Below are 19,868 nucleotides of genomic sequence, written 5' to 3' on the forward strand. Positions count from 1 at the left end.
CTGAATAGTATAACTAAGAAGCCTGAAGTTATATCGCACTCTATAGAGAACCCTCCACTGAACACATTCCTTTTAGGTAGAGGGAGCATTTATGACCATGAATAGAGGCCATAATCGAGGTCTCAATAAATTCTGAAGGATCAGAGTCATACAGACTGTGCTCTTTGATCATAATGCAAGAAAACTAGAAATGAAAAAAAATAAGGAGCTAACATGTCATATACATTTGGAAACTAAATAACATTATTATATAACTCAGGTTTAAAAGAAAATTATAAAGGAATATAAAAATATTTTATATTTTTTGAAGATAATTGAAGATTAAATAAAATTTGAAGATAATTTGAAGATATCTGAAGATAATGAAAATACTACATATAAACTTTTGTAGGATGCAGTTAATATAGAGCAAAATTTATATCTTTAAATACATTTATCAAGAAATAAGAAAAGTTAAAAATAACAGACTTAGCACTCAATTCAGGAAGTTAGGAAAGAGCCACAGAGCAAAATAAAATAAACAGGGAGAAGGGAAATAATTAAGAAAAAGGCAGAAATCAGTGAAATGGTGAACAACAGAAGAGATTAATGAAGCCAAAAGCTGGTTCTTTACAAAGATTAATAAGATAAACAGATCTTTAGCAAGACCAGAAAAATAGAACGAAGGTAAAAATAAATGCAGTATGGAATAAAAAAGGGGAAATAACTATAGGCACAAAAAACACTTTAAAACACTTTTAAAACTTTACAATCAAATAGGTGCTAATAAATTTGAAAACCTAGATGAAATGTAAAAATGCCTAGAAAAATATAGAAATCCAAAACTGGTGCAAGAAGACACAGAGAAATTGAAAAGGGGGTTGAAGAGGCCCCTTCCAAAACCATCCAGACTTAGAGGCCATTACATGTGGTTCTTCCAAAAGGTCAAGGAAGAGCAAATCTCTATTTTATGCATGTTGTTCCAGAAAATTTTATGCATTATCAAATGATGAAAATTGTACAAATGTAGCTGCAAAAATGCTGCATAAAAATATTTGCCAGTTGAATATAACAGTGTATTAAAAGTAATACATTATGGAATATGCTAAAGGAGCAAAGTTATGATTGTCTTAATAGATGCAGAAGAAACTTTAAAGTTCAACAACCTTTTATAATAAAAACTCTTAGCAAAAAATTTAGACAAGGTTAAATAGTAAGATCCTATTACAGCAAGTATATATGATGACAAAACTTTAGATGCACTTATTCCTTTTAATACTGGCGACACAGAAAGGATGCCCACTAATCACCATTACTGTCTAACAGAACTAGGGATTGTGGTCAATGCTCTATGGAAAGACAAAGAAGTAAGGGGATAGGACTGAAAGGAAGAGATAAAACCTCTTTTTGTAGATGACATGATCACCTACATAAGAAAGAGAACAGACTATGAAAACAAGTAAGAGACCTCATCAAGTTTGTCAGATAAAAGGGGGACTTCTAAAGGAAGAGAAAGCATTTCTCTAGGTCGGCAATAATCAACTATAAAATGTAGTAAAAGTAAGACACCATTCATGATAACACTAAAACCAGAAAGCATCCAGGAAATAATCAAGATTGGGGCACCTGGGTGGCACTCTTGGATTTGGCTCAGGTCCTGATTTTATGGGTTGTGAGATTGAGCTCCTTGCTCAGTGGGAGTCTGCTTGGATATACTCTCTCTCTGCCCCTCCTCCACCCCCCCTAAAATAAATAAATAAATCTTGTTTTAAAAAGAAGGCAAATAATCAAGATCATATAACTTCCATGCAGTAAACTTAAAAATGCTAGTAAAGGATGGTGGATAATTTGAGTAGATGATTTAATTTTATAAAAAATTGACATCTTCCTCAGTTTTTAAATCCAATGGAACTTAATCAAAATTCCAGTTGGTTTTTGGAAGGACTTGATAAGCTTATTTAAAAATTATCTGGAGGGCGCCTGGGTGGCTCAGTTGGTTAAGCGACTGCCTTCAGCTCAGGTCATGATCCTGGAGTCCCGGGATCGAGTCCCGCATCAGGCTCCCTGCTCGGCAGGGAGTCTGCTTCGTCCTCTGACCCTATCCCCTCTCATGTGTTCTCTCTCTCTCATTCTCTCTCTCTCAAATAAATAAATAAAATCTTTAAAAAAATTATCTGGGAGAATAGAGGTCCACAAACAGTTCACCCTTTAAAAAGAAGAGTAAATAGAGGGAATTTGCCTCATCAGATACTAAGACATACAAAAATGCCATATTAATGAGTACAGTGTGGTAAAGTTCAAGAACAGACAAACAGATTAAAGGGATAGAATAGAAGGCTAAGACATAGACCCTAAATGGAGACAAGATGATTGATTGTTTAGCAAATTGATGTTAAAAAAAAAGTGGTTTCTTATATGGAGAAAAATAAGACTGTACCCCTCTCTAAAACCACATACAAGGTAAAAAAATTCCAATTATAAATCAGAAAATGTAGAGAAATACACCTGTAACCTAGAAGAGTATAAAGACGTCTTCAGCAAAATTTGAAAACACACCAAGATTAAGGACTTCTAGTCAGCGAGGGGACAAAGGTAATAGATGGCAGACTGACAGAAATTTCAATCTCTAAATCCAACAAGGGGTTGATAAAATCAGACATATAAAAAGCTACTGCAAATCAATAAGAAAAAGACAGCTACACCCATAGGGAAAAAGGGCAAAGAATATGAACAGGCAATTTACAAAAGAGGAAACTTTAAATGTATTATTAAAAGGACAATGAGGCACCACTGTTAGACCTCAGAAAGCTGAATACCAGTAGGTGTAGATAAGGAGTGGGAATCAGGGATCCTCATGCACTGCTGGTAGAAGTGTAGACCACGGCAGTGCTGAGTAAGCTTAAGCATATCAATATCTTGTGAGCCAGCAATTTCAGGTCCTGGGGTATATTCCAGAGAAATGTTCACAGAAGTCCAAAGGGGACATGCATAAGAATATTCGTTGCCTTTCTGATGGTTGGAGGTGGTTAGAGGCAAGCTGGAGTTTCCTCTCTGGAGGAGTAAGTAGGTAAAGGATGTGCAGGATGACCAACTCATCCTAGTTAGACCAGGATTTTTCCCATTTTATCACTTCCGGTTTGTGTCCCAGGAGCCCCCTCGGTCCCAGACAAACCAGGATGGCTGAACACCCTCATACGTGTTGGATGTTCCATAGAGTACAGTGCGGCAGGGAGAAGCAACAGATTCACGTAGCAACATGGATGGAACTTAAACATCTTGCTCAGTGAAGTAAAGTAAAATATGTAACACAAAGCCATTTAAGGAAACACAAGTTACATACTCACAAGACAGCCGCACAAATTTTATAAGAACACACAGGAGGGCGCCTGGGTGGCTCAGTTGGTTAAGCGACTGCCTTCGGCTCAGGTCATGATCCTGGAGTCCCGGGATCGAGTCCTGCATCGGGCTCCCTGCTCGGCGGGGAGCCTGCTTCTGCCTCTGACCCTCCCCCCTCTCATGTGCTCTCTGTCTCTCTCATTCTCTCTGTCTCAAATAAATAAATAAAATCTTTAAAAAAAAAAAAAGAACACACAGGAAACCAAAAGATGCACATTAAACACATCAGAATGGTTGTAGAGCGAGAGAAGAAATATGGGGGTAACGGAGAATGACACATATACTACACCCGCAAACACACATCCGAATAAGGGCAGGGTTGTGGGAACGCCGAGATAAGGTGCCATTAACAGGGGCAAATGACTTACTTGACCCTCCGAGCCCGAGGTTCAAAAGGAAAATAGCTTTTTGGGGAGACACAGTGGGAGGGGTACCCCGATAGCTCTTAGAGAGACAAGCCTGACATCTCAATGAGACTGGCTTTGTTGGAAGCCCAGGTGGGCTTAGCCTGAGCCCTCCGCGTGCCCAGGGAACTGGGGAGGGAAGCCCCTCTGAGTGCAGCTGGGCCCTCATCCGGGGGCTCACTTTTAGGCCTCCAACACCTGCGGGCCCTTTCTCTGGAGAATAAAAGTCCCCCAGAGGGCAGAAAGCCATGGGCTGCGCCCACACTGCCCTTCTGTGGGTCAGTCACTCTGCACTGGACTCTCCTGTGCAAAGGCCCCCGAGAGGGGTCCAGGTGGAGGGGCCGGGGCTTGAGAGGCCCCCAGGGTGTCCTACCTCGTCGAAGTCAGCCACATCCTCACAGTTCTCCAGCACCCGGGAGTAGAAGGCTTGCCCTGGGTGGGGAAAGAGGACAAGAAGCTGGGGTCAGACCTTTCCACCTGGCAGTCGCCACGACAGCATTTGGATTCACATAGCACTTGTTATCAGCCAGGGGCCCCGAGTCGTGTGCTGAGCTCTCCAGGCTGAGGCAAGTGCCTGCACTGTCGTATCTGCCCCCCTCGGGAGCCCTGTGATGCAGGCAATTCAAAGGCCACCAGCTCCACCTTACAAATGGGGACACTAAAGTAAGAAGGGACAGGCTGGTCAGAGGTAGACAGGAGAGGGGAACCCCGGACTCTTTTCTCCACCTTGTTGCTCTCCCGGTGGCTTTCTTGGCCTCCCTTTGCCGTCTCCTCAGCTCTGCTGGCTTCCCCTGGCCTGTGGCTGCCCTGAGCAGAAGCCTGGTCCCCCAAGGCGGCAGGCCCCCCTCTGTGACTATGTCTGCAGCCAGGCCCAGGAGCTCCTGCCCAAGCCAGGCCCACCCCAGACCCTTTTCCCCCCAAAAGCCAAGGGCATCCCCCCCTTCATTTTTCTGCCAGCCTTGGAGAGGAAAGCCTCGGGTGCTTTCTCCCACATGTCATCCCCTCCTCCCCCCACTATCGAGTGTGATATGGACACACGTTTTCCGAGACCCCACCACCCCACATCTATACACCACCTGCCGCACAAGCCAAGCTGCCAGTTCTTCGAGCCCATCCAGTGAGGACAGGCCCCGTTGCTGGAAGAACCATAACCAGGAGGGATGGAGGGCAGGGTTGGGGGGCATGGGCGGGCAGTGTGTGGGATGCATGGGCCAGCTCAGTTTACTTCACGAAACATTCACTGGAGTCTACAATGTGCCAGGTTACCTCCTGGAGCCTCAGGATAAAGGGATGGATATGATGCACAGGATCCCGGCCCGCAGGGAGCTGATGGTCTAGTAGGGACTGGAACAAGTTGCCCATTCGATACCATATAATCCATACCCCAAGATATGATTTTGTGTGAGATAGAGACGTGGTACAGAGAAGGAAGGATAAATGCTGGTTTTGAGGTTTTTTTTTTTTGTTTTTTAGTGTGTGGGGGGAGGGTGCATGTGGGAAGGACTTGTAATTTCTATGAGGAAAAAACCCAGAGATAAGGTGCATTAAAAAGAAATTATTTAGGATCAATTTATTTTCATCTCTCAATTGTATGCCAAAGGGAAAAAAAAAGTTAGCATGTTTAATAGGATCCTGTATATGACTCCCCCACCCCCAACACCAAACCGAACTCTTCTATCTATGAATAGACGAAGATCTCAAACCATTAGAAATGGTTGCCTCTGGCTAGGGGGAATACGAAAAGGTTGAAAGCAGCATACTTTGGCCTTTGACTATATACACTTAAGTTTGATATTTTTTCCATGCCCATGCTTTACTTTCGACACTGAAAGAAAAATGCTTTGAAATCCCCACCAACCTCAACCAGTGGTCCATGTCATTGGAGGACTATCTCAAGGATGAATTCAGCCCCATTCCGAGGCTGACTTGGGGTTGTCACTGATGGGCAATTTGGGGACCCAGGAGAGGACTTGGCAGCGGAGAGGGCCTGGGAGGGGCACCAGGCAGGGGTTGGAGTGAGCCCCCTCTGACCCCGCACTGTGATAGGGCTTGATTTCCTGGGAGCCACTTCTGTCCCCTGGACTTGGTTCCCTCGCTCACATAATCAGAGGGGTTGGTACAGAGATCTCCAGGGCCTGCCTGGTCTTTAGAACTTGGGAGAAAGTATGTAGCTAATCCCTGACAAGGAGGAGGCCAGGGATTAGCTGTCAGAGGCAGGTGGAGGTCTGTGGAAGTGTGTGTGTGTGTGTGTGTGTGTGTGTGTGTGTGTGTGTGTTTGGAGGATGGGCATGGTGGAAGAGGGGCTGCATCTCAGATAATGAGGAAGAAGCTATAAAGCAGAAGCTATATACACAGGAAATAGATGTGAAGGAGACAGATGGGAAGCAGACTCTTTAGCACTAGCCAGGGACAAAACAAAACAGAAAAACCAGAAAGAAAAATCTCATCCACAAACCCCAGGGCAGCCAGGGGAGGACAGGGAAGCACGAGAGATGGTGCCTGAGCTGCTTATAATTTTCCCCACAGGTAACACACAACATAAATTGGGAATCAGGTGAGCATATGTGTGCACTGGGGTTTCCCCAAGGACCTGCCGCTCTGAATCATCAAAGCCCTCTTCATCTTCGCAGATGGTAATGAGTCAGGATATGGTTGTGTTCAAGGATTTCCCAGAGTGAAAACCAAGTAGCCCAGCCAGGGTGGAGGCAGGGAGGGACCGTCCGACATGGTGCAGGAAGCCACAGAGGTTCAAACCCGTCCCCACTTGCGGATTTCTTACAGCCTTGTTAGAGAGGACATAAAATACAGTGAAAGCAGAATTTATACATCGGGGCTCTGTTCCGAAGTGCAGTAAGACCTCATTGCCTCAGGCTCTGGGGATTTAAATGTGGTGAATATTGTCAAAAGGATGAGCTAAATTTTACCTCTAGATATTAAAAAAAAAAAAAAAAGATTTGCTAAACCAAATCAGATCAATTGTACAGAAGCAGAATGTCTCTAAGCATTTTTGAAAAGCCGAATTTTAGGTGGATTTGTACAAACAGTGGCGGGGATCATTCTGGTGGTCCTTTGTATTCCTTAGGACTGAGCCAGGGGACCTCTGGCATCCCTTCCAAGTTATCAATGAGGATTCCTAACCTCGTCTCTCCTTTCAAGTTCATTTCCACTTACCATCTCCACTCAATACCGGCCATGTTGACATTTCAACTCCATTTTAAATGGCTTTCAGACAAAACCATTTAAAATCCCAATATCCAGGGCGCCTGGGTGGCTCAGTTGGTCAAGCAACTGCCTTCAGCTCAGGTCATGATCCTGGAGTCCTGGGATTGAGTCCCACATCGGGCTCCCTGCTCGGCAGGGAGTCTGCTTCTCCCTCTGACCCTCCTCCCTCTCATGCTCTCTGTCTCTCATTCTCTCTGTCTGAAATAAATAAATAAAATCTTAAAAAAATAAAATAAAATCCCAATATCCAATCACCTTTCTTGCCATGGAGAAGATTGAGAATGAGGCTCGAGAGGAAGAAAATAGCCTGTTCCTTGCAGCGGGGAGGCTTTGTGGATAGAGTGAGCAGGAGATCAGATGGGGAAAATTGAACAGCACCCCCTTCCTTCGGAGGCAGCTGCTTGTAGGAGAGCCAAGCTGTTGGGTTTGGAATAAACTCCTCCCTGAGTCAATAAATGAAGTTTGGATAGCACTCTGAGCTCACAACTCTAAGAAGTGCCATGACATTTGATACACCCAGATTGAGGGACTCAAGAGTCCAAAGTTTCACAGAAGTATCTGGTATGTCATTTGCCATTTAAAATATCCCTCCTGCAGCTACCCTCCTAGATGAAGGTGAGCTCAATTCTTGCCTCATTTGCAGGATGGAGTGCTAGTCTTTCACGTGATGTGACTTAAGGGTACAAAGTGCCCCGTCTGCACCAAACAGCTCCCTCTTCCAGACAGTTGACCTTGTTAGAGTCAGACCTTGAGAAAAGGCAGGTATGTAGGGACTGGGTTGTTAGCTGGTATGCATCCATTCACTCCCACATGCAAGGGGGTCTTCTGCTCCTGCTGTGTCGCACGGCCATTCGGCCCTGGAGGAGGGGAAGGGGGTTATACAAAGACATTTTGTCGTGGGATGCTGACCGAAGACGCTTATTACAATCCAGAAGGGGGATAGGTCAGACATGTAAAAGGTTACTATACAAGGCAAAATTTGATCATTGGCATGCAACAGAGTGTGAATAAAATGAGCACACAGGACAAGGAGAAATGACCTCAGCTTAGCAGATCAAGGAAGACACGGTAGAGGCATGGGCATTGACCCTGGGGAGATGGAGAGAGGGACATCGAGGTAGAGAGGACAGTGTGAGCAAGTGTTTGTGAGTGTGAGCAGAAAATGGAGCCTTGAAGGAGCAGGGCACAGGACAGGCGAGTTTTGATGACCAAGGGGGAAATGAAAAAGGTCTCCCCTCAGGGAGCAGCCCACTGAAGGAAGACCCGAGAGGGGGGTCCTGGGTCCTAGGTTCCTGAGAGGACACAGGGTGGGGCGCTGGGCCATCTAAAGGAGAAGGGGAATGTCCTGAGGACATTCGGGGAAATCATGCCGTGTACCAGTGTCTGGAGCTGGCTTCCATCCCTCGCAGTCTCAGAGCCAACATCTCTAAACTGGGGGCAATTATCCTGGACCAGCCTACATCCTGGAACTGGAAACTGTGAAACCGAGGAAAGTGTCAAGTCCCTTACAGGTACAGGGGGCCCCAGAAGAGTGTGGTGAGGCTCTTGGACCAGACCTGCCTTAGTTCAAACCCCGGCTCTACCACTCGCTAACCACGTGCCCTTGAAGAAGTTAACCTCTCTTTGTTAGTGTCCTCATCCATGAAATGGAGCAAAGGGTAGTGCTTGTACCCCTGGGACATAGTTCGTCACCCAATTTAAAAATGGTTATTATTCCATTAAAGGGTCCTGTTCTTGCTTTTGACATTTAAGTTATGTCTCAAATATAAAAATGGTCTTCTCTACTGTGAATCACATTGTGTTAGCTTATTTTTAGTAGTATATAATCAGAAACAATTTTCTTCCTCATCTACATATTTCTCAAGTTTTAGGTATTTTAGGTGTGATTAGCTCTTTTTTTAACGAGGTAAAATTTACATTCACAGATGTAATAACTGAGCATACGTGTGTAATCATCATATGATCGGGATTTAGGACATCTCCATTTTCTTTTTTTTTTTTTTTTTTAAGATTTTATTTATTTATTCATGAGAGACAGAGAGAGAGAGAGAGAGGCAGAGGGAGAAGCAGGCTCCCAAGGAGCAGGGAGCCTGATGCGGGACTCGATCCCAGGACCCTGGGATCATGACCTGAGCCGAAGGCAGACGCTTAACCATCTGAGCCACCCAGGCGCCCGGACATCTCCATTTTCTTAAGATGGTCTCTCACCCCTCACTTTCCAATCAGTCTCTACCTCTTATAAGTAACCACTGCTCTGATTTCTATCACCAAATGTTAGTTTTGCCTGTTTTATACTTTATATAAATGGCGTTATACAGAATGTACTTCTTTGGGTCTGGCTTCTTTTGGTCAATGTAATATTTATGTAATTCATCCATGTTGTTACATATATCAGTAATTCATTTATTTTTATTATTGAGTAATAGTCTGTGTATAAATATTCTTTGTTTCAGGATTAAGTATGATGTTAGCCAGATGTTTTTTGTAGTTGTCCTTTATCAAATTGAGGAAGCTCCCCCCTCATTCTGGTTTGCTGAGTGTTTTTATCATGAATAGGTGTTGGATTTTGTCAAAAGCTTTTCTGTATCTGTTGGTGGTTTTTCTCTTGTATTGTGTTAATATGGTGAAATACTTTGATTAATTTTCTAATTTTAAGCTAACCTTGCATTCCTGGGATAAAATTTACTTCTCATGATGTGTTATCCCTTTCATGGATTGTAACTCAATTGACTAATATTTTGTTAAGGATTTTTACATCTTTGTTCATGAGGGATATTGGGCTCTAATATTCTTTTTGTGTAAGGTCTTTATCAGGGTTTGGTATTGTAAAATGAGTTACAAAACGTTCTTTCTTTTCTATCTCTAAAAGTTTGTGTGAGATTAATATTATTTCTTCCTTAAATATTTTCTAGGATTCACCAGTGAAGCTATGGAGACCTAAAGTTTTCTTGATGGGAAAGTGGTTTACCATCATTATCATCATCATTTTTATTTTGAATTTCATTTCTTTAATAGATCCTGGACTCTTTAGCTTTTCCATTTCTTTTTGTATCAGTTTGGTAAAGTGTTTTTCAAGGGATTTGTCCATTTCATCTGATTTGTAGAAACTTTTTGAGATACAGTTATTCATGATATTTTCTTATTTTCTTTTTAATGAAATGATATCCCTTTTTTCATTCTGATATTGGTAGTTTGTATTTCCTTGCTTTTTTTCCCCTTGGTCGTTCTTGCTACAGTTTACCTATTTTATTAATTTTTTTGAAAGAGTCAACTTTCAGCTTTGTTGGCTTTCTCATTTCCTTTTTTATTCTCTTGGTTTTAATATTTTTTGGTTGTATTTATTTCTATTTATTGAAATATAATTCGCAAACCATATAATTTACCCACTTAAAGTGTACAATTCAGTGATTTCAGTACATTTACAAGGTTGTGCAACCTTTACCACTATCTAATTCCAGAATATGGTGTCACCCCAAAATAAAGCCCACACCCATTAGCAGTTATTCCCCATTGCCCCAGTCCCTGGCAACAACTTATCTACTTTCTATCTCTATGGGTTTGTCTATTCGGGGCATTTCATATAAAAGGATTCATATGATACATGGTCTTTTGTATCTGGCTTACTTCAATTAGCCTGACGTTTTTAAGACTTGGGTTTAATTTCATCTTCTTTTAGGAGCTTCTTAAGGCAGAAACCTAGATTATTGATTTTAGACTTTTTTCTTTCCTGCCATAGGTATTTAAAACTATAAATATTGTCAGGTTGTATTTTCATTATCAGTCAGCTAGACATGTTTTATAATTTCTCTTTTGTTTAATTCTCTGATCATAGGTTATTCAGAAGGGTATTGTCTAATTTCCAAATATTTGGAGCTTTTTAAGATCTCTTACTGTTATTAATTTCTAAGTGAATTCCGGTGGGGTCAGAGAACATACTTTGCAGGATGTCAGTCATTTGAAATATATTGCGACTTGTTTAATCACTGAGCATATGGTCTATCTTGATGAATAGTCCATGTGCGTTTGAGAAGAATGTGTATCTTTCAGTTTGGGGTGAAATGTCCTAGGAATGCCAATTAGGTCAAGGCAGTTGACGATGTTGTCAAATGTTCTATATGCCTAATGATTTTCATGTCTAGTTGTTTGTAATTATCTCCTGTAATAACACTTTCCCCTCACGATATTCCTTAAATAATACACTCTCTGAAAATCACCAGCGACTCAGAAAGCCAGACTTGGGTTATGCAGAGTCCCTGGGCCCCCCATAAGGGAAGGTTGCCCCTTCTCTTTCCCCCATTTCTCAACTAGATGGAGGCTCCATCTACTTCAAACCCTTTATTTTCCACAAATCTCATTCAAATATAATTTCCACCATAACTCATTTATCTCTCCTTTCCTCGTCCTGTTAATACCCAGGTACACACAGTAGAAACTCAGGCTTATGTCAGAGATTCATCAGCAAGGCAGGGGACAGGGCAGGGATTATAAACTGCATCTCTCTGGCTCAGCTTAAACCTGTATTTCCTTCTAAGTGCTCACTCAAACTCTGACTTTGCTATGTAACTAACTGATGGCCTCCGTTCCTATTTTTCAGACCCAGGCACTGAGGCAGAGAGAGCATGGGATTTCCCCTCGAGCCAAGACAGCGCCAGCCACACAGTCAGCAACCGCCAGGTGTTAGGTTCCCTCATTATTGTGACAGATTAGAGGAGCCTGTGGTCCTAGTGATCCACAAGCTGTACAGAGTCCCTGCTCTGTGCCAGGCACTGGGCATATAATAAGGCCTGGTGGGAAGGTGACCTTTTTACATTCTTAAATGGGGTAAAAATATTGTTAAAGTATTTATAATATAGCCCTGATTTTATCTTAAACCTTGGCTTGGAGGAAAAAAAAAAAAGCCAGTGAGTGGAAACTGACTTTCAACTAAGCTACTGAGCCCTTCTGCTTTGAAAAAAAAAAGTCAAAACACTGTTGAGCCACCGTCTCAAGGGTGGATCAGTCTAGGCAGGAAGTAGACAAGGGCTGAGGGTAAAAATGATCACATGATATTCTCTGTCTCGGGAGACCCTTCTGGAACTGTCGCTGCGAGGAGAAGTGGCTGCCTGGCGCTGCGGGATGGGGCCTCCAGAGTGGCCCCTCCACTAACTGCAACTGTTCCCGCAGCACCTGCGGGCCCTGCTCCTTCAGGCGTCACCCCTACCTCACAGCTGCTCTGTGCCAGGCACTGTGGGGGCCCTGCTGCCCGCCCCGGAGTGTGGCTCCAGGTGTTTTTGCCCCATCATCTCATGGCTGGCAGAATTCGGGGTCTCAGTAGGAATCCCAAGGAGGATCAAGTAAGGCTCAGCCCACCAGCCCCCCAACCCCTGAGTCCACGGAGTCCCTGAGAGTCACAATCTGCTCTGTTCTTATCTCTCTAGAAGTCTGCAGCAGGCGCCTGGGATGCAGAGCATAATTCTTATATTTACAGAGCACTTTACAGTGTGTAGAGCTGTTAACATATATCACCTTTTTCACTTGACCCCAAAGCAGCCCTGTAAGGACTCAGGCATATCTCACCTTCTCCTAGACCTTCACGTAGCCCCTGGACTCCCGAACCACTGGGCTCCAACCACCCTTCTAGACACTCACGGTACCAAGCCAGATCTTCGGCATCCTGGAGGGCATTTTCACTAGAATGACTGACAGGCAAGTCTGTCCTTTCTGTGCCCCCACCCCCAAAACCTGCTCTTGCTCGCATGCTCCCCTCCTCCACCAGTGGCCTCACCACCCATCCAGGAACCCAAGTATGAAATCCAGAGGCACCCTCGTCCTGCCCTCTTGCTCACTACCAACTCCAGAATTCACTATCCCCTCTCTGAACCGACGTCATCCCTTTTCTCCAAACCCACAGCCTCCCCATTAAGACACAGCTTCCTCCCTGGGCTCCTGGTCTGGAGTCCTGACATCCCGAGAGTCCTTTCCAAAACCAGATGTCCCTTTCCCATTCTCCTACTAAAAGCATCGTCAACTCCTATTCACTTACAAAGCCCAAGTTCCAAACCCGCCCTGCCTGCCCTCCAGGCCACTCCCACCCCATCCCCAGCAAGCACTCCCAGCTCCCTAAACCCTTGATGCACTGCCACACCATCACATCTGTACTGATATTAGCCCTTCTGCCTGGAATGGAGCCTTTTGTAGGTTTTGTCCCAGCTAAGAAGAGCCAGCTTAAATATCAGCCCATCGCCCGTGCCCCCGCAGGAAAATCTCGTCCCTGCCCCGTGCGCAGCCCAGCTTCATCTCCGTGGCCCCAGGGCGGCTGACTTCGGGCCACACCAGCGCTGCTGTAGCTCTCACCTCCCCCCCATGGGATCTTCTGCCATCTTGTCCTAACGAACCCGGAGGAGGCCTCTCAGGGCAGCTTCCGGAACTCCTGGTCTGTGTGGGCTCCCTTTTGCCTCATGCTGCCCTGCCCTGTACCTCCCTTTCCAGAATATTCATCATGCTGCTCATGGTGACTGGTGCAATGTCTGGCTTCCCCTTAAGACCATGTCTTTTTAACTTATTGCTGTCACGCCCATGTCTAAAATAACACTTGGCACAGAACTGGCCCTCACCGAATACTATTATCCGGATGAATGAAAAAGGAGTGAATGAATGATAAAATGCTGGATTTACAAAGCACATGAAAATGTAGCTTTTAATGACCCAGAAAAAAATTATGACATCAATGAGACAATTAGAAATTTGATCACTGACTGAATATTTGATAGTAGAAAGGAGTTAATTTTTAGGAGGGATGTAATATGTGGGTTTTTAAAAAATGGAGTCTTTGTCTTTCATAGCTATGTACTGAATATATTCAGATGAAATGGTGTGGCGCTCGGGCTTTGCTTCCAAATAATTTGGGGTCTGGGGGTAGGAGGGGAACAAATGGGACAGAATTGGCCAGGAGTTGACAGGCGTGAAGACTGCACTGGGAGAGCTTGCGGGCCAAGGCACTACTTTCCCAACTCTTGTATGTACTTGAGACTTTCCATCATAAAAAGCTGATAATAAAAAAGGAATCAGGCCCAGCCATGGGTGTAGGGGGGAGAGCTGTAGCTTTTATGTTATGAGTAAAGGTGGGTAAGATAACCAAGGAAGGCATTGCAATTCAGGGGAATTATTTGCAAGTCTATTCTTGAGCACATTTCCAGCAGCATTTTTGCTGAGGGCCTTTGTAAGAAGACAATTTTATGATCATTTCCATATCATGAAAACACACTCATCAAAGCAGGAGAAGCCCGGGGCATTTTCAGCGCATTCTGCCTACTCTTCGAGGTCTGCATTGGCTTGCTCTGGGTGGGAGGGGGGACATTTACCACCTGGGACTTTGGACAGAGAAGATCTGTCCCCACCCTCTCCCCCAGGTGGTGAGGGGCCTGTGTGTGCTGGGTACAGTGGGGGATGTGGGAGGCACAGCACAAGCACAGAGCTGGGTCCACAGCCAGTGTGGGTTGCAGAGGCTGTCCTAAGGGTCCCCTCCATTTGTCCCCTCCTGTGGGGGCAATGCTCAACCCCTTGTGGGGGGACGACACCTAGCCCACAAGCTCTCAGAAAGGAGGTGTGGTGCAGGGCCAGAGTGCACATACAGGCCCAGGCATCCTGGGAGGATCCCAGGACTGAGAGGACTGAGGTACTCTGCCTCCTTCACCAGGGATGGCAGAGAAGTCTCCAGATAGTTCTATTTCTCATCAAGAGGGAGAGCTCCTCCATTTTAATGGGGAAAAGAAATCTAATTTGGAATCCGGGTAGTCTCCATAGCCATGAGTGGGGTCATCTTGTCCCCCATGCCCAGGCCGGGGCCCTCCCGCCTCCCAGCATGCCGTCACTCATCTGGTCCCATGGATCCTGGCTCCTCTCCCTCCCCTCTCTTCCCTGCAGCCTCTGCTCCAGCCAAACCGGGGGCCTCCCAGTCAGTGGACTTAACTGGGATTTCCCTTCTCTGGCCTCTGGTCCCATCAGTCCCTCACCTAGAATGGCCTCGCCTCCCGAAACAACCCTCCCTCACCCCTCCTTCTGCATCTCCACACGTGTAAGAAGGAAGCTGCCATCCCCTGAACAGGCTGCAGTTTACGGCCCACCCCAGGGCACACCTTGGCCCTCCTGAGTCGGACGACATTTCCCCATTATGTCTGCACACATCTCTGCTCCCCTATCCGATTATGAGACCGTGGTTTGCCTAGGAAGCCCCACCCACGCAGTCATGCTCAGAAAGACCGTGTTCTACGAAGGGCTTGGGCCACACGCGGCCCTTCTTGCTTCTGACCCGGGGGCCAGAGCTGGACTCCCCGTTGTTTGCTAGAGGATGAGGTCAGCCTTCCTCTGGGGCCCCAGAAGACCCTCTGGGCTGGGAGGTCAATGGAGGCTTCTTGTCGTGGCTTCTGAGGCCTCTTCCAGCCCTGGATCCCCCTTGGATGAAAAGCTGGGGGTGGAGGGCTTACATTTGGGGACACTGACCCAAAGAATGGCAGTGCCACAGTGGAGGATTTAAAACCCACTGATGAGTGAATACCTCCAAGACAGGAGCTATGTCATGTTCATTTTGATGACAGGGCCCAGGGCTCAGCATGGGGCTCAGTTAGGATCCCTGTCTTGAAGGTGCTGAGACATGAGGGCAGCATACAGAACTGGAGCAGTTTCTAAAATACCAAGTGCCCCAGCTGTGCTGTGACAGGAGTATGCACATGGTACAGCTAGGGAGGGGAAGGCTTCACAGAGGAGGTGACATATGAGATGTGCCTTGAGGGATGGATAGAATTGATGGGAGTTCTCAAGATGGAGCGTGGGGGTTGTTCCAGGCAAAAGAAATAAGTGTCTCAAGGTCTGGAGATATACAGGGCTTGTATCTTTGGGGAATGGCAGGAAATTCAGGATTATGGGAATGCAGTGGGGTGGGCTGGGGAGAGGAGGAGGGAGAAGTCTTTGATAAAACAGACCTTTATCACCGGTTCAATCACCAGTTCAAGGGAATTACTTGGAGATCAGACCCAGCCCCCAGACATCGCCCAACTCACACATCCAATCCCCAAACCCGGTATCTTGGCAAGAAATCTTGGGGATGGGGAGTACGGGGAGATCATGGGACCAGCCCCAGAGAGTCTGTCGCTACTTCACGGACAGCCCAGGTTCTCCCCAGGTTTGGGTGGGCTGAGCACTGGACAGAGCTTGGCCTAGAGGAACTTACAGGCCCATCCACACTGTGTTCCCTGGTTCTAATTGGTGCTGAGAACAATGTTAGCAATTGAAAAAGGACAGACACTAGGAGAATACTGCTTCTCTTTGAGTAGTGACCTGCCATCAAGAGGCAGCCTACTCCTGATTCTGGCTGCAGGCCTCTGAGTTAAATGGGGACCATGGTCTCATCTTGTTCGTGTGAAGCCGAGGCTCTGGGGCTCTGGGGTCTGCATGCGCGACTCGGACTGGGGGCCAGGCCTTCTGGTGTCTCCTGTGTGACCCAATGGACTGTAACTCCTGCAGGTAGGGGCTGCGTCTTCACCCCCAGGGTCCTAGGCCTGTCCACAAATATCAGCACATTCAGTGAGTGGATGAATAAGGGCAGGATTAGGTTAAGAGTGGCCTTTGGGTAAGAGCTATGAGCTGGAGGTGGAGCTGGGCGGTGAGCGTGGTGTGAGCCTGAGTGTGGGGTGGCCGGCCGACCCGTGGCAGGAAGAGAGGGGTGGCCAGGGACACAGCTGGTGAGTGCCCAGCCCACATGGGAACAGGGGTCTCAGGGGTCTCAAGGCCTAGGTTCCTGAGGAACATCTTAGCCGGGGGGGTCCCTACAGAGCAGAGGACAGGCCCGAGTTGCTTGCTCCTGGCACTGGTCAGGAAGCCCTCAGAGGAGCTTCTCCTCTCCCCTTCGGAAGTTGGGCTGGAGAGAAGATGGCTTGGGAGCCAGCAGCTGCCCCCAAGGAGCACTGGAATGGGGGCCTCACAGAAGTATCAGTCATCTGAATGCCCTTCCCTCGAACTCCTCCAACATCTATTGTTTCACTGAAGCAAGCCGGTGAGGCAGATGTTATCCACATGCCCATTTTAAAGATGAGGACTAGAGAGGCGAAGTGAGAGGCAGAACCCAGTAGGACCAAGGGCTTCCGGCTCCTTATCTAGAACTTTTTCCGACACAGCCCCTAAGTGTCCTGGGTGGCACCGCACAGAAGGTCAAGCTATGTTTCAGCCAGCTCATCCTGTCTGCTGGGCCACGGCCAACGGACCCAACCCGCTAGGGCTCCCTCACACAATCTGTCGCTGAGCTTCACTCACGGGATTCAGGGAACTCGGGGCCATCCTCTCCCTCTGACTATTCACCAGTTTCTCATTTCCCCCCGCAGCTGTTTGCTTGGACACCAGCGGTGTATGCCGTGAGGTGCTGTGGCACATTCAGAGGGTCGGTTCCTCTGAATTGTTGTTAATATTGGTCTTTTGGGGGTGTCTGGTTGTCAGCTGCTGGCTGCAGCAAAAGAATGGGGGAGGCATCTCTGCTCCGGTTGTTATAAAGGATGCTTTCTGGAAATCTGCTTGCCACCGGCCTCTTCCTGCTGCCCAATGCCTTCCCCAGAGCTCTGTCTGTGGCCACCTGCTGCAGGTACACAGCTTGGAAGTGGATCCCTCCCCTCGGTCCGGAGGGCCCAGCGTGCAAAGAGGCAAATTCCTGTGTGTTCCGTTGAGGCTGGAGGGCTGGCCCCAGGGCTCAAAGAGAAAGGGGGGCCATCAGATAGCGTGCTCACCCCCGGTTGACCAGGAAGAGGTAAAGGGGCTTGCAGGATTGAGCACCAGGGCTGGGGGTGAGGTTCTGTGCCTCAGCCCCTCCACCAACGCACACGGATCTCTTTACAACAGGGCCTTGGTATCCCTGCCCGCAAATGCGCCTGGTTTCTGCAGTGGGGGCTGTCCTGTCGTGGCAGCAACAGCGTAGCGCCCTGTAGCTAAACAGCCGGGCGCTGTGCTGTCTGTGGAACACAGGGACACGTTTCACAGATGAAAGCACACACTTGCTTTTTCTAAAGCCAGCAGGTGGCCCACAGAGATCCAGGGTGCTGCAGACAAAGCCGTCCTCAGGCTGGTGTGGGAAGCAACAGGCAGTAGTCTGCCCACCCTTTCCTCCCCCACCTGCCAGCAGGGGCACTGTGATCCCCTGCACCCCTGCCGATTCTGTGCACAACCTGGGCCTCCGTCCAAATGCGGGGTGTCCAACTGCGGGGCGATGTGGGCACCAGGGCTGTGGCCCCTGCTCTCACCTCTCCCTCCTAACCTGGGCCTGGGCCCGATGCTCACTTTGCTCTCTAACCTGGTGGGCTTCTCTCAGCTCCTCCCCCACCCCCCCTTCCTCAATCCCTCTCTGGGAAGAAGGGCCATGTCTAGTGAGGTGTGCCCTGGCCTTTGGTGAAAGGCCACCAGAGATGCCCCTGGCCCGGAGGGCTGGGCTGTGGCCAGGCAGAGGCAGAGGTGGGTGGGCAGTAAGCACAGGAAAGCCTGGCCTCTTTTTTTTCTACTTAAAACCCGCAGGGGCTGCCCACTGTCCTCGGGGTAAAGACAGCCTTGGCTCCTTGGTTCTGCCTGTCTCTCCTGCCTCAGCTTCTGTACTCACTCTGGGCTCCAGCCTCCTGGATCCTCTCTCTATTCCCTGTTCCACATTCCAGTTCCTCTCCCAGCCTTGAGCATCCTGTCCCCTGCACCAGCTCTGCCCTCACCTCCTCACCTTGCTCCCTCCTGCTAGTCCCTTGGGTTTTAGCTGAGGAGCTACCTCCCCCAGGAAGCCTTCCTTGACCATCCTGCCCCAGCCCGAGTTGGGTGCTGCTTCTATGGCTTGCATACCGCCCTTGTCCCCATCCTCATCATATCGCGCACCTGTCCTACTTGTCTGCCCACTGATCCTTCTGTCCCGCTGGAGGTGGGCTCCTCAAGGACAGAACCTGGGTCATGCTCAGCCCCCAGCCTTGGCACATAGATCAGAGTAAATGGCTGCTGGATGCACAAGTGGGGAGGAGGATAGGAAAAGAATTGACAGAGGGGAGGCCAGTGGAGGTCGCAGGATCCCTGCCCACCAGTAGATCTGCAAGAAGCCAATAGTATTCTCAGCCAGAGAGCCCCTGGCTGCCTGGTTTCTGGGGAGCCATGCTGCGGCTTCCAGTCTGCAGAGCCCACCCCCACCCTGTGCCCAAGGAAATCCTGTGGAGGGAGACGCAGAGGAGGAGTGGGCCTACAGAGGTTCTGCGGGGCTAGGCCTCTTCGCCCTGGTCCCCCTGAGCTCGGAGATGGGGTCCTCACTTCTACCTCCCCAGGACCCCATGCCGGCAGAGGACTCTGCACCCTACCAGGCACATGGCACGTTGGCCAGTGCAGGGAGGAATGGACCCAGATGCACACATGGCAACACGGGGGACCCTGAGTGACAGGAAATCACAAGTGGCCAGTCAGGCCAGGGGCAGATGGCTGCCCATGAAAAGCCTCATCGCCCCAACCCTGCTAGAACTTTTCCCATCCAGCCTCCCTTGCCCTGCCTCATCCCCATCAGCCCAGAGCTGGGGTCCCTCTGAGACAGGGGCTTCCCTACCTCGGAAAGTCACTTTGGCGATCCTGTCGCCCCTGCCCCGCAGCTCCGAGACCGTCTTGAGGTGGACAAGCAGAGCCATGCTGGTGTGTGGAGTCTGGACACGGCCGGCCCGGCGGGAGCAGCCAGGAAGGAGTGAGCCCTGCGGAGCTGGGAGCTCGCCTGCACGCACACGCCTCCCTCCTCGCCGCGCCGCTGCCTCCGCCCCCCGCGCCCCCTCCGATGCTGCCCACAGAGACCCAGGCAACCAAGCCAGCCGAGCTGCTCCTTCCCGCGATTCACAGAGCCTCGCAGCC

The 19,868-nt window shown here is 48.1% G+C and overlaps 1 protein-coding gene across 3 annotated transcripts in view; it reads right to left on the reverse strand.

The window, feature by feature from the left end:
* The window catches only part of OTOF (otoferlin), a 93,213-nt gene extending 73,559 nt beyond the window's left edge, over positions 1–19,654 (reverse strand). For all 3 annotated transcript variants that reach the window (XM_045883721.2, XM_045883719.2, XM_045883720.2), the window contains exons 1-2: positions 19,576–19,654; positions 4,153–4,211 (exon numbers count right to left, since the gene is read on the reverse strand). In XM_045883721.2, the coding sequence (XP_045739677.2) occupies positions 4,153–4,211; positions 19,576–19,654 (138 nt within the window). The remainder of the gene's footprint in view (positions 1–4,152; positions 4,212–19,575) is intronic.
* Between the last annotated feature and the right edge of the window lie 214 nt (positions 19,655–19,868).

Source organism: Mirounga angustirostris, unplaced genomic scaffold (assembly GCF_029215605.1).
Source record: "Mirounga angustirostris isolate CCGP_5_RB_7025 unplaced genomic scaffold, mMirAng1.0.hap1 SCAF_10, whole genome shotgun sequence".
Classification (NCBI taxonomy): domain Eukaryota; kingdom Metazoa; phylum Chordata; class Mammalia; order Carnivora; family Phocidae; genus Mirounga; species Mirounga angustirostris.